At 50.5% G+C, this 13,824-nt stretch overlaps 2 protein-coding genes across 4 annotated transcripts in view; one reads left to right on the forward strand and one right to left on the reverse strand.

Moving 5' to 3' along the window:
* The window catches only part of SLC2A1 (solute carrier family 2 member 1), a 9,264-nt gene extending 4,239 nt beyond the window's left edge, over window positions 1-5,025 (forward strand). The window contains exons 1-9 of one of the 3 annotated variants that reach the window (XM_017732751.1): window positions 61-269; window positions 416-656; window positions 1,006-1,168; window positions 1,248-1,435; window positions 1,527-1,631; window positions 1,732-1,833; window positions 2,065-2,268; window positions 3,286-3,477; window positions 4,166-5,025. In XM_017732751.1, coding sequence (XP_017588240.1) covers window positions 76-269; window positions 416-656; window positions 1,006-1,168; window positions 1,248-1,435; window positions 1,527-1,631; window positions 1,732-1,833; window positions 2,065-2,268; window positions 3,286-3,477; window positions 4,166-4,168 — 1,392 coding nt within the window. In that variant the 5' untranslated portion in view covers window positions 61-75 and the 3' untranslated portion in view covers window positions 4,169-5,025. Of the gene's footprint in view, window positions 1-60; window positions 270-415; window positions 657-1,005; window positions 1,169-1,247; window positions 1,436-1,526; window positions 1,632-1,731; window positions 1,834-2,064; window positions 2,269-3,285 lie in introns of those variants that run through there. The other 2 variants (XM_017732750.1, XM_008632467.2) reach the window with 2 other exon arrangements.
* Window positions 5,026-7,081: 2,056 nt separating this feature from the next.
* Window positions 7,082-13,824, reverse strand: part of ZMYND12 (zinc finger MYND-type containing 12) — a 14,552-nt gene continuing 7,809 nt past the window's right edge. The window contains exons 4-8 of the mRNA XM_008632468.2: window positions 13,376-13,545; window positions 11,287-11,409; window positions 10,340-10,460; window positions 8,671-8,816; window positions 7,082-7,366 (exon numbers count right to left, since the gene is read on the reverse strand). Of these exons, the coding sequence (XP_008630690.1) occupies window positions 7,247-7,366; window positions 8,671-8,816; window positions 10,340-10,460; window positions 11,287-11,409; window positions 13,376-13,545 (680 nt within the window). The 3' untranslated portion in view covers window positions 7,082-7,246. The remainder of the gene's footprint in view (window positions 7,367-8,670; window positions 8,817-10,339; window positions 10,461-11,286; window positions 11,410-13,375; window positions 13,546-13,824) is intronic.

Below are 13,824 nucleotides of genomic sequence, written 5' to 3' on the forward strand. Positions count from 1 at the left end.
CGCATGGTCTTGGGAGCCGCGGTGGCCGTGGGGACTCGTCCCTCTGGTGGCACGGCTGAAGCGGGGGCGGGTTTGATGCGTGGTTTGGTTTCTCTCCTTGTTTTCCAGGTGATTGAGGATTTCTACAACCGCACGTGGCTGTACCGATACCAGGAGCCCATCAGCCCTGCCACCCTTACCACGCTCTGGTCCCTCTCTGTTGCCATCTTCTCTGTCGGGGGCATGATTGGCTCCTTCTCTGTGGGTCTCTTTGTCAATCGCTTTGGAAGGTGAGCTCTGAGCCTGCTGGATCCCTGGTGGATCACTCAGTGGGGAGGTTGTGCTGCCTCACCCCACCCTGGCATTCCAGGACTGCCAAGGGCTGATGTTTGGGTTCTCCTGGTGTTCCTCATCTCTCTCCTCCATCCCTCTCCAGACGCAATTCCATGCTGATGTCCAACATTCTAGCCTTTGTGTCAGCTGTCCTCATGGGCTTCTCCAAGATGGCTTTTTCCTTTGAGATGCTCATCCTTGGCCGCTTCATCATCGGCCTCTACTCTGGCCTCACCACGGGTTTCGTGCCCATGTACGTGGGTGAGGTGTCCCCCACTGCCCTGCGGGGGGCCTTGGGGACCTTCCACCAGCTTGGCATTGTCCTGGGCATCCTCATTGCACAGGTGAGCACTGGAGAATGTTTTGGGGGCGGGGGGGGTGTTTCCCCTTTTTTTTGATCCTGACACTCATCAGGGCCAGCAGGGATGAGGTGCTGTGGATCTGCACAGCCTTTCAGGTGGAGCTGGGATGGGAGGGGTGGAACTGGAGCTCAGCAGGAGCAGGGTTGCTGTGGGATCTGAAGGTTTGGGATGGGCAGCATCAAGATGTTGACATCTGTTGGCCACCTGGAAGCAGCAGAGGAGTCCCTCCAATGGATGTCCCAGCTTGGAGTGCACCATGAATTGCAGAGTTGTGTCCAACCAGGACTCTTCCAGCTGGGTTGGGTGGCTCAATCCCTCTTCTCCTCCTCAGGTGTTTGGTTTGGACTTGATCATGGGAAACGACTCTCTCTGGCCACTGCTGCTGGGCTTCATCTTCGTTCCTGCCCTGCTACAGTGCATCATCCTGCCCTTTGCCCCCGAGAGCCCCCGGTTCCTGCTAATCAACCGCAACGAGGAGAACAAAGCTAAGAGTGGTGAGTGACTCCTCCACAGGGCCCATCCTGGCACTCCGGAGGGTCCTCGGCATCTCCTGACCCCACCTCTCCTTCTCAGTCCTCAAGAAGCTGCGGGGCACAACGGACGTGAGCAGCGACCTGCAGGAGATGAAGGAGGAGAGCCGGCAGATGATGAGGGAGAAGAAGGTCACCATCATGGAGCTGTTCCGCTCACCCATGTACCGCCAGCCCATCCTCATCGCCATTGTCCTGCAGCTCTCCCAGCAGCTTTCAGGGATCAATGCGGTGAGTCTGGGTGGGATCTGAATGCCAGGGGTCGGCTTGGTTCACCCAGAGCTCCAGGACCTGACTTGTGGCACCTCCCTGCCCTTTGTAGGTCTTCTACTACTCCACCAGCATCTTTGAGAAGTCGGGGGTGGAGCAGCCTGTCTACGCCACCATTGGCTCTGGTGTGGTGAACACAGCCTTCACCGTGGTCTCAGTGAGTTTTGGGGCCTCCCAGGGTCTCTCCAGGGAAGGTGGGAGAAAGGGGCCTTTCCTGCAAGCTGGAGAGGTGCTGATGGGCCATGTCCATCCCACAGCTGTTCGTGGTGGAGCGAGCCGGGCGCAGGACCCTGCACCTCATCGGGCTGGCAGGGATGGCTGGATGTGCCATTCTCATGACCATCGCCCTCACACTGCTGGTGAGTGCTGGGGAGGCTGGGAGGAGGAGGTTGAAGAGGGATGGTTGGAGTGGAGGAATGACTTATTCCTCCTTGAGGTGATGGCTGAGCACTCAGTTCCCATTGTCACATCTCTCCTGAGCTCCCAGAATTCCAGTTTCCAGCTCATGGCTCCTCTGCCAGCACCAGCTGAGGTGTCCAGGTGACGTGTTCCCTTCATGGCACTGACCTTCTCCCTTTCCCTTGGCCTAGGACCAAATGCCCTGGATGTCCTACCTCAGCATTGTGGCCATCTTTGGGTTTGTGGCCTTCTTTGAGATCGGCCCAGGCCCCATCCCATGGTTCATTGTAGCAGAGCTGTTCAGCCAAGGCCCCCGTCCCGCTGCTTTCGCCGTGGCTGGGCTCTCCAACTGGACCTCCAACTTCATTGTGGGAATGGGCTTCCAGTACATTGAGGTAATCACGGCTGGAATACTGGGGGAGGGGGGGGTGGGAATGGGGATACAGGAATCTGGGAGTCCCAGGGGATCCCAGGAATCCTCCAGGGGAGTCTCAGTTCCACCCTTTGAGGCTGGGGTGTGTCAGGGTGGCTCCAGATCCCCGTTCTGGATCAGGGATGGGAAGAGGGTCCAGCTGTCTGACTTCAGTGCAGGATCCCATTGCTGGACCCTGCTGCCAAATCCAAATCCCGGGTCTGGTTGCTGGTTCCTGGTGCTGGATCACGTTGCCAGATTTTGGTGTGGTGTCCTGGTGTCAGATCTTGGTGCCAAATCCTGCTGCTGGATCCCAGTGTTGAATTCCAGGGCCACATCCTTGAGTCCTAAAACCTGGGCTGAGGTGGTTTGGTTGGGTTAAGGTCCCTTGGGAAGGAGGACTTGAGCTGGAACTGGACTCAGTGTTCCTTATGAAACTTGAGATGTTCCTTGAAAGGAGGACCTGGGTCTTGGATGGCCATGGCAGGTGTGGGCAGGGTGGTACCAGCTGATCCTTCAGCCATGGCCCATCGCTCTGAGTCCAGAGAGGGGAACAGGGCTGGGGAAGGGGCTGGAGCACCAGGAGCAGCTGAGGGAACTGGTGGGGCTCCACCTGGAGAAAAGGAGGCTCAAGGGGGACCTTCTGGTTCTCCACAACTCCCTGACAGGAGGGGGCACCTGGCAGGAGTCAGGCTCTGCTCCCAGGAAACAAGGGACAGGAGGAGAGGAAAGGTCCCCAAGCTGTGCCAGGGGAGGTTTAGATTGGATATTGAGAAAATTTCTTCATGAAAAGGGTGGTCAGGGAGGTGGTGGAGTCACAATCCCTGGAAGTGCTCAAAAACATGTGGATGTGGCATTTGGGGACATGGGTTAGGGGTGGATCTGGCAGTGCTGGGTTGGTGGTTGGACTTGATCTTGGAAGGCTTTTCCAGCTTCAACAACTCCATGATTCTGTGACCTCCATCCATGCACTCACGTCCCCCTTTCCCTTCAATCCCAGCAACTCTGCGGCTCCTACGTCTTCATCATCTTCACGGTGCTGCTCGTGCTCTTCTTCATCTTCACCTACTTCAAGGTGCCGGAGACCAAAGGCCGGACCTTCGACGAGATTGCCTCGGGCTTCCGGCAGGGTGGGGCTGGCCAGAGTGACAAGACCCCGGACGAGTTCCACAGCCTGGGCGCTGACTCGCAGGTGTAACCGGGACCCCCGGCACCACCGCCCCCCGAATCTGGGGGGACTTTTTAAAACACTTTGTACAGACCCCAGGCAGGAGGGAGTGGGGGGGGTCCGGCTCCGATGCCCCTTCTCCAGCCTCCCCCAGTGGTTTATTGGGGACAGACTGACCTATTTTATTATAATTTTTTTTTCTGCTAGAAATGATTTTTATTTTATTTTTTAGCTGGTTTTGCGTCCAAGATTTCAAAGCCAATAGGTGTTTTATAAACCCAGCCATGCAGCCTCCACCAGCAGGAGGGCAATTCCCTGTTTTTTATTAACGATGCAATAGTTATTTAACAGAAAATCACATAGAGGAAGTTTTTTAAAAGCTGGAAACTTATTTTTTAACATTCTAATCATAGAGGAAAAAAATCACATAAATTGACTAAATCTAATATTTTTTTAAAAAAAAACTACCAAGAAAATGAGTCATTTTTTTAAAGTCTCCTTGATTTCAAGCCCCGCAGTGGGTTCATGGACGGGGACCTCCCGCCCGGGGCAGCGTGGAGGACGGAGCCGTCCGGATGGATCGGTTGGAAAGGTCAATCCCTTGCCGCAGGCTCCTCTCCTTTCGCCTGAATTCCAGCTGGGAGGGGAAAATGGGAGGGGGATGTGTTCTTGTTGAATTTTGGGATTAATCTCGGCAATATTTGCCCGACAGTGAAGCGCCAGCGGCAGCCGCACATGACAACATCCCCCTCCATCACCACCCCCATCCTGGGAGTCACCAAAATCCAGCACTGCATGGATACAGCCGTTTCCTGCTCTGTGTATAGACTGGAAGATATTTATATTATATATATTTTTGTTCAATGGTTGTTAATAGTAGACATTTAAGTTATAGCATTTCTGATTTGACAAGCCAAGTACTGTAAATATTCTTGGAGTATATTCATACTGTATAATGTATACAAAAGGTACAGAAAAAGGTTATGGTTTCTATAGCAACTAAGAAAAAAAAGCTTGTACATGGTTAGGATGACTTTTGTATAGTTCTGCACTGTAGTTGTATCTATTGCACTGAATTTCAGGCTGTAGTATATTAAAGAAAAAAAATACACATGAGAAATACTGTCCTTTTCAAACAAAACTGAAAACACACACACACACACACAAAAAAAAAGCATTTCCCTGAGTGCAGCTGGTGTGGGAGCTCCTGGCATATTCCCAAAGCCACAGGGAGGGTTGTTTTTTTTTTTGTTTGTGTTGGGTGGGTTTTTTTTGTTGTTGTTGTTTGTTTGTTTTTGTTTTTTTTTTTTTTTTTTTAATAGTATCTTTTTTTTAACTTATTTGTCTGGTTTGGAAGTGATGACACTTGACCACACGTGAAAGAAAAATAAAGGTTGGGGGCGGGGGGAGTAAAATAAATCTCTTCAAAAATGCCCGTGCTCAGCTGGTTGTGGCACAGCTGCGCCAAGCTGTGGGGGTGTGTGTGGTTTTTTTTAAGCAAATCCCTGCAGTCAAGTGCTAAGGGGAAGGTGTGTGGTGTGAACAATAAAGGAGAATGTGAGCAGCCACCCAGCCCCGGTGTCCTGTGCCTTTATTTCTTGGAGCCAGACTTTCCCTGCCCTGCCAGGGGTGGGGGGGGTTCTGGGAGTGCGTGTCCCTGCAAAGCTTTTTCCACCACGGGAACGACTCACCTGGTTGCAAAATACCTGCTCTGGGTGTACAACCTGATTTTAATTGCCTGGAGCAGCCTGGGCTGGGATCACGGGGGTGCCCTGGCTGGAGCTGTCCTGCCCTGTGGATCCCAAACCTGCTCCCCTGGCCTGGGACAGAGCTTTAGTCATGCCACGAGCACCTGAGCAAGGGCAGGGAGGGAGGAGGTTGCTGCTGCTCTGTGGATTTGGTTTTTTTCACCTTCAGCTGCGAAGGTGCCAAGAACTGCAAGCCCAAACACTTTCGGGCAAAGAAATGCTGATCTTGGTCACTTCAGGCTTTTTTCTATTTATTGAAGCAGCTCTTTGCCCTGCAGGGCGCACACTGGGCATGGCTGTTGCAGTGTCTTTTACAGCTCCCCAGAATGTTCTGTGCCCAGAGCTCCTTTCCTCACTCTGCTGTTTCATTCCTGGCTCCAGGAGATGCTCAGCCCTGCACAACCTTCATTTCCAGGCTGGGTTTGTTTTGTTGAACATCCAGAGCAGCCACATGGTCCCACAGGCTCAGCCTGGGAGCACTGGAAGGATTACAGCCATGACCAAGCTCCAAATCCCTGGTGACCCAAATCCCTGTGCCCTGGGGCACCCCCAACATCCCCCGCCCCACAGAGGTGGTCATTCCAGCCCCTTCCAGCACTCCCACTCCATGGAGATGACCATTCCAGCCCCTTCCAATATCCCCCACCCCATGGAGGTGGTTATTCCACACCTGATGAGGTGGAGAAGCCACCAGCATCTCCCACAGGAGTGTTGGGAGGTCTCCTAGCCCTTCCCCAGGCCTGTGCCGTGCACCCTGAGCAGCCTTATCCCACCCCCTGGAATGGAACGTGGCTGAACTTGCGTTTTTCCAGCAGCAGCAATCCCTGCTAATTGCTCAGGCCCCAGCTTGACGAAGCATTTACAAAGCACACTTGATTCCAGCCCAACTTGGCGAGGCAATTAAATACTCTCATAAATCCTCCTGAAGTAAATGAGCCTTAATCGCAGCTCAGGGCTCAGCCTGGCACAGGCCAAGATTCCCTTCTCCCCTTTCCCAGCTGTGAGGGATCAGGAGCTCCGGTGGCTGCACCGTGCTTCCCATACTCCCCATGGCCTCTGGAGCCTTCTGGTGGCTGGCCCTGCTCTGGTGTCCTTGTCCCTCCCCAGCAGGGTCACCTCTGTCCTGAGGGGTCTCGCTGCTCCCTGGGGCAGGAGCCAGCTGGGAATGGGCCTTGGGTGGCACCAGCACCAGAGGCTGGTGGCAGATCCAAGGGGATGTCAGCTCTCTGCCAGAAGGAAACTACATCTCCTTTAGGTTAGAATGCCCAGTTGCAGCCTTTTCACTCTTTACACTGCTTACAGTCCCTCATGCCTCCCATGGTCCCTCCTGGATGGAAATACTTCCTGTGGAACTTCTACCCATGGAAGTGGAACAAAGGAGTCTCTCAGTGCCCAGAGCTATGAGAAGCTCTGCAGAAAGAGAAAATTCTGAGCACCTGCCCTAGTGGAAGGTGTCCCTGCCCATGGCAGAGGGTGAAGCGGGATGAGCTTTAAGGTCCCTCCCATCCCAAACCAGTCTGGGATTCTCTGGAAATTGGTTTGGAGATGGAGGGGCTCTGCAGGGAGCTGCAATGCCTTGTCAAGGCCAACCAGGTCCCTGGGAGCAGGTGTCTACCACCCCAGCCCTTCCCTGTGTTCCTCTCCTATCCCTCCATGGGATCTCCCTCACCAAACTGGCAAGCAAAGCCAGGAAACCAGTAAGAAACACACCTGAGCTCATCTTGGCTCCTGGACAACCACCATGACACTGTGAGAGGCTGTTTGCTTATTCCCAACCTGGCCAATAAATTATTAATTCAGTGTGTTCATGGTGCTTTTGTTTCTCATCCTGGTGCTGTTACTCCCTGAGAGGTTACAGAGGTGGAGCAGCACATGAAGAGTAACTCAGACCAAAATGTTTATTTTCCAAACAGTTTGGGACAGCCAGGGATGCAGCTGGAAAGAGGCAGCAGCAGGAAGGACCAAGGGCTTGTGACACTCGTGGTGTTCAGGTAACCGGGTAAGAGAGAACCTGGCCAAACACCTGGGTCTGGCAGAGCCAGTTTTTATGTGGTGTGGGAAAACTGGGCATTAATCAACTCCAGCAGGTGACCAATGGTTTCTAGAGAGTCTTGCTGGGGCAGCTGCTTGGCCAAGTCAAAGGCTTTCATCCCCACCTCCTGGGCCTGGAATGGGGCAGAAGAGACATCCAGGAATTGTCAGGAATCTGGTTTTTGTCACAGGGTAGTTAAATACCTGCTGAGGCTCAGGGCAACCTGGAGCAGATCCAGGCTCCCTTTTCGAGGTGACCTGTACAAGCTGCTTTACAGGAGAGCCTAAAGCTGCCAGCAGATCCCATATTTAGGATCCAGTGGTGCAGACAGGAGATTACTGACCCCAGCCCCCCGTGCTGGACATCACCTCCTGTCTAATACAGCTCCTCTGAAAAATCCCGAAGCTATGAAAAAAACCAGCTGCACTGACTCTGAACGAAGTCCTTCATTTCTCTTGATAAGGAACTAAATCAATTCCCTTGGTAGCTCTTCCAGGGATCAGACACTCTCACAGTTATAAAGCTTTGTCTTTTTTCTAATTTGAATTTGTTTGTGTTTCCCAAATACTCCCATAGTTGTGGCTTTCTATAATACAATGGAGAGACCATTAGTATTTCAACACAGTATTTTTCACCATCTGTATTTTCACTCCCCATAACCCAGGCTGAAGAAACCCGGGGTTTTGAGCTCTGATCCCAAACAGATGGGCCTGATTTCCAGATGGTTTCTGCTCAGCACTTCCTCAAAATCAATTCTTGGTAAAGCACAGAAGTTACCAGTCACCTGTGAATTTTTTAGCCAGAAAGATTCAGGAATGCAGATTCCAAACTGGAATTACAGACTCCAATAGACTGAACTTTGAACTCAGGGGAATCTGGCTAAAGAACAGGTCCGTGAGCCCCAGGTGTTGCTCTCCGTGTAACCCCTGAGCTCAGGTCTAAAGGCAGCTATACTGCCAGGATAGCCCAGATAAAGGATGAATGCAGAAAATGTGGATAACTCCAGCATCCACTGGCCTGGCAGAGACCAAAACACATCCGCCAGGACTGTCAGCCTTGACAGAGTGCAGATCACAGAACCATGGAATAGTTTGGCTTGCAAGGGACTTTAAAGCTGATCTCATGTCCCATGGCAGGGACATCTTCCACTGTCCCAGGTTGCTCCAAGCCCCATTCAATTGGGCCTTGGACACTTCCAGGGATGGGCTGGCCACAGCTTCTCTGGGCACCCTGTGCCAGGGCCTCACCACCCTCACAGGGAAGGATTTCCTCCCAATATCCCACCCAAACCGTTGGTTTGAGAGCTACAAGGCACTTTGTCCTCAGTCACCACCACTGTGGGCTCAGGAGAGGTGCTGGGGAACAAGAGGTCCAGGAGATAGGATGACCCCCAGGGCAGTTGACCAATTCTCCTGAACCTTTTCAGACACAACCTACCTTGGCTAAATCCAGGCCCAGGTAGTGGATCATGGCCAGGGCATGCAGGACTCGGGCTGTTTCCCTGGGATGATGCAGTGGTCCCTCTTCCCGGACCTTCAGCACCGCCCACAGCACCCGTGTTCCTTCCTCACGCTGGGCTTTGGCTGCATGGAGAAAGAAATGATCCTGATGGATGGATTTGTGCAATAGAATACATTCAAAACTGCCCAACTGGCTCTTCTGGACAGCAAAGTATTTCTACTACAAACATCAACATGGTCTGAGGGTGGGGAGGCCCTGGCACAGGGTGCCCAAAGAAGCTGTGGCTGCCCCATCCCTGGAATTGTCCAAGGCCACATTGGATGGGGCTTGGAGCAACCTGGGACAGAGGAAGGTGTCCCTGCCCATGGCAGGGGGTGGAATTAGGTGAACTTCAAGGTCCTTCCCACCCAAACCAGCTGGGATTCTATGATCCCAGCTTCATGCAAATTCCATGCCCTTGAACAGGACTCTTTTCATCCAGTCACTGTTTTTGTTGATCAGCCTTTAGAGAGGATGTGGAGTCACAACAGCTGCAGGAAAAGAACTACTTTTCTACTCCTGTCACACCAAAGATGGTCTCCTGTAGCCCTGCCTTGGTGTTCTTCCTACTCTGGGAACTCCTGATGGAGGTAGTGCCAGGAAATGGGACTTACAGAAATGTTTCTCTTATAATCACAGAATCCCAGACTGCTTTGGGTTGGAAGGCACCTTAAAGACCATCTCATTCCAACCCCCTGCCATGGGCAGGGACACCTTCCACTTCCAGATCAGGTTGCTCCAAGCCCTGTCCAACCTGACCTTGAACATTCCAGGGAGAGAAATTGTTATTCCCATTCCTGACAATGTCCTTATTAGCACAGATGGTAGAAAGGAGCCAAGAACCAGAGTCTGGTCTGGCTTCAGTGGAGCCTGAGGTAGTACCAGGGGCACACTGATGCTTTCTGCACCTTTACGTGCCAGTGAGAAACTCCCCAGCCTTTCCCTCAAGAGTACTTTCCTGATTAATACATCCAATTATCTGTACAGGCTATTCCACCATGTCCTACTGCTCCAGAGGGGAGTTGTAGCCCCTCCCAAGTGAGGTGAAATGTCACATCCATTATTAAAGGAAGACGGAGGAACTGCAGAGAAATGAGAATGTTCAAGTATCAGATTGCACCAGGAGAGGTTTACTTTGAATATTAGAAGGGATGTAAAGCATTGGAACAGGCTGCCCAGGGTGGAGTCACCATGCCTGGAAGTGTCCAGAAAACATGTGGATATGGCATTTGGGATGTGGGTTAGTGGTGAACAGGACAGTGCTGGAGGAATGGTTGGACTTGATGATTTTAAAGGTCCTTTCTAACCCAAATGATTCTATGATTCCATGGATCAAATCTTGCTTTGCTCCAGTCAGTGCCAAGGGAGCTGTGAAACGGAGAATGCAAACAGAAAGGGCAAAGCTGGGTTTCCACGGCACACTCTCACTCCTGAAGTGGCCTGTGGCAATCTGCCAAGCACCAACATCAAGAACACTTGGCATTCCCATTAAATTCAGCCTCTGGAAACACCATGCCAACCCCAACACTGCCAACATGATCTGTAGGGTGCAGGGACTCTTTAACCCCCCACTTCTCAAAGGTTTTGGAGCAATAGCAGCTCTTACTCATCCCATCCTCGATGCCTTCCTCATCCTCAGAGAAGGGCGATGCTTCCACGTGGGCCTGGAGCGCTCGCTGGTGCCTGTGAAGGGTGCTCAGCAGCCAGTCATGCCAGAGGCTACTCACCTGGCAGGAAGCATGGGAATTATTTCACTCCTGTGAATCCCTGGTATTCAGTTGTTCTCCAAACAATGTCCCTGCACGGCCCATCCCCTCTGAGTGCCTGTGGGTCACTGAGCTAGGCTGGATGTTCCTGGACGGATTGCACCGCTCCTCTCCCACACAGCCCCAGCTGGAATCCCTCACTTCTCCAGTTGATTAGGGATTTTCACCTAACTTGAACAAATCTAACCAAAATACTCTAACCAAATCTAACCAAAAGCTAGTTGAGTTGAAGATTGTGATAGGAATGGTGGTGGATTTTGCAGCTCCCAGCACCTTATTTCCACAAAAATTGATTTAAACAAATAAAAGCTCGTTTTTTTCAGTTATTAAATCAAGTAGATAATTATTACTTTCCTAGCTTGATCAATCCATTCTGAAAATCTTTTATCAGTGTGACTTTTCACTGATTCCCAGTGTAAATTTTAGGTGACTTGTTTGTATCCCACTCTTCCCTGGCTTTAGTAACTCCTCAGAGACCCTCTGTGCTGGTGGGACTCTAACCTCTGGCACAGGGAATTTGGTAGCAAAGCTGTTTTTTGACAAGGTTTGGCTGCCCAAACTGAAGACAGTTTATTAAGAATTTTGAACTGATTACAGGATTAATGTCTCCTGGTTTTAACTCAGAGAATTATTTAAGTACAAAAAGGGTTTCTGGGATTGATCCTTAAAGGTAACACTGACACTTGATATAGTCATCATCTCTTTAAAGGGAAATGGAAAAACCATTGGAAAGAGTACCAAAAAAAGCTGAGAAAAACTCAAGAGGATGATTTTTGGTCCTACCAACCTCAGTATAGAGCGAGTTTGCTGCATCCATTTTATTCTGGCGGAAGAAAATGTTGGCCATGTGGAAGTACCCTCCAGAGACCTCAACAGAATTAAGTCCAAACTCAGCAGTAGCCAGGTAAACCTGAAATCAATATTAAACAAAAAATAAACCCCAGAAGGTTCATGTTCATGTCAAACCTGGGAAGTTTTTCAGTGTGGATTAATAATATTGCAAATGTTCAGGGCAGATTATAGCTGTTAGTGATTGGAAAATGTGATACTTAAAAGCTGGTTTTGGGGGGTTATATAAAGGAATGAAGTACTAAAAACTCTACTTGGGGGTTATCCATAGGAATGAGGTACTAACAAGCTGTATTTTGCGGGGGGTTATCCATAGGAATAAGGTATAAAAACTCTGTATTTTGGGGTTGTCCATGGGAATGAGGTCCTTGAGAACCGTATTTTGGGGTTTATCCATAGGATCCATAGGAATATACTTAGCTCACAGAGTTCATCCATAGGAACATACTAAAAAGCTGTATTTTGGGACTGATCCATGGGAATGCAACACCCTAAATCCCCTCTGTCTGGGGCAGAGGCACCTGCTTGGTTCATTGTCTAAAGCCCAGGGCAGGATTCCCCCCCTCTCCCCCTCTTCCTGTGCCACCTCTCCCAAAGCCCATCCTGCTGCTTTCCCAGCCCCCAGACAAGCCGGTTCTTCCCTGGGAGCCCTGGAGGATCAGTGGGAAGGCAGTGGAGCATTCCAGCTATTCTGAGCTGGCGTGTGACTCTCAGCAGATCCCAGACACGCAGCTAAGGTCCAGGCAGGTCCTGAACTTGCTAAGAGCAAAAAAATTCTTACCTGGTGCCCTTTCAGGCACCACATTTAGGGAATCTAAAAAAAAAAAAAGAAAAAGGATTTTGGCAATCTCCCAAGCCTTTTGGGAGACTCCTGTGCAGGATTCTCAAATTCCCAAAGGGTTTTTAGACTAAGCAGAGACAAGTTTGTGTGTTATAATAGAAAGGGTCTAATTCTTCTCCCTTTATGTCATCATTTATACCCACACAAAGCCACTATCAAATTCCACAGGAGTGGGGATACATCACTCCGCACTGGATAAATTTAGTCTACGTAGGACAGAAATAGGATGTGGAGAAGTTCATCTGGCTTTGGAGGATCAAATGACAGGCAAAGCATCCTCAGGAACATAGCTGGCAATGACCACTTCCAATGTAACAAACTGTTTTCATGGTTAAAGAGGTAGAATTGGAGAAAACGTCATTGAACCAGATACCGAAATAGGGAAATAATGCATTAATTAAATAATGGGTGACAGACCTGGGAAAGTATTGAGGGAAATAACAGCCAGAATGTAAATTATCTGTGGAATAAAAGGCAACTCCATCAGTTTGGGGCAGGAATGTCTGGGCATCTCAGCACTGTAATGAAGCTGATGGAGAAATTTATAGGGAGAAGCAGTAAAGACAAGGAATGCAAGAAACATATGAGGAGTGGCTGGGGGAGGCTCAGCCTGGAGCAAAGGAGGCTCAGGGGGGACCTTCCGGTTCTCCACAACTCCCTGACAGGAGGGTGCAGCCACGGCGGGGGGTCAGGCTCTGCTCCCAGGGAACAGGAGGAGAGGAAATGGCCTCAAGTTGTGCCAGGTGAGGTTCAAGTAAGGATATCGGGAAAAATTCTTCATGGAAAGGGTGTTCAAGTATTGGAACAGGCTGCGCAGGGCAGTGGTGGAATCACCATCCCTGGAGGTGTTCAAAAAAATGTGTGGACGTGGCACTTGGGAGACCTGGGTTAGTGGTGGACCTGGCAGTGCTGGGGGAATGGTTGGACTTGATAATCTTGGAGGGCTTTTCCAACCATAGTGATTCCATGATTTTTTTGTCACTTCACGGGAATAGGGGTAACTGGCAAAACACATCTTTAGCTCACACATGGATCCACAGGTGTCTCAGATCTATCCAGTTCAGGTAATGTAATGTGAACCCTCTCAAGATCCCAAATCTGCCTGCTGGCATTTCTATATCAATGTGGGAGGAGAGAAAGAATTGAAATGGAAGTGTTGCTTGTTCCTGTACTCCAAGGGACTTACATCATTGGCCAGGTGATACAAAGCCTGGTCCAGGTTTCCTTCAGCAACAGAGAAAAGCCCCAGCCCACGGTGTAACTTAGACTGAAGAGCAGCACTGCAGTCTGGGGTTTGGAGGATGATCCACCGGGCTTGGGAGAGATACTTGGCTGCCTGTCGGAGACGGCCAGTGCCTGGAATGACATGTAGGAATAATCAGGGGAATAAGGAGGATAAGGAGCATTTTTTAAACAGGAAAGTCAGAGAACACTGCTGGCTGTCCCTTTGGGGTAGCTTGATATGGAGCTGCAATTTGGGGATTCCCCACTTCTTTCACAAGTGCTTCTGAGTTGCCCAGGTGTCTAAAGTCTCATTTACAGACAGGTGAATGTGTAGAGAACGCCAAAAGGAGCCAGAAGCCACAAAATTCCGGACTGATTTGGATTGGAGGGGAACTTCAAGCTCATCCAGTT

Source organism: Corvus brachyrhynchos, unplaced genomic scaffold, assembly GCF_000691975.1.
Source record: "Corvus brachyrhynchos isolate BGI_N302 unplaced genomic scaffold, ASM69197v1 scaffold215, whole genome shotgun sequence".
NCBI classification, from domain to species: domain Eukaryota; kingdom Metazoa; phylum Chordata; class Aves; order Passeriformes; family Corvidae; genus Corvus; species Corvus brachyrhynchos.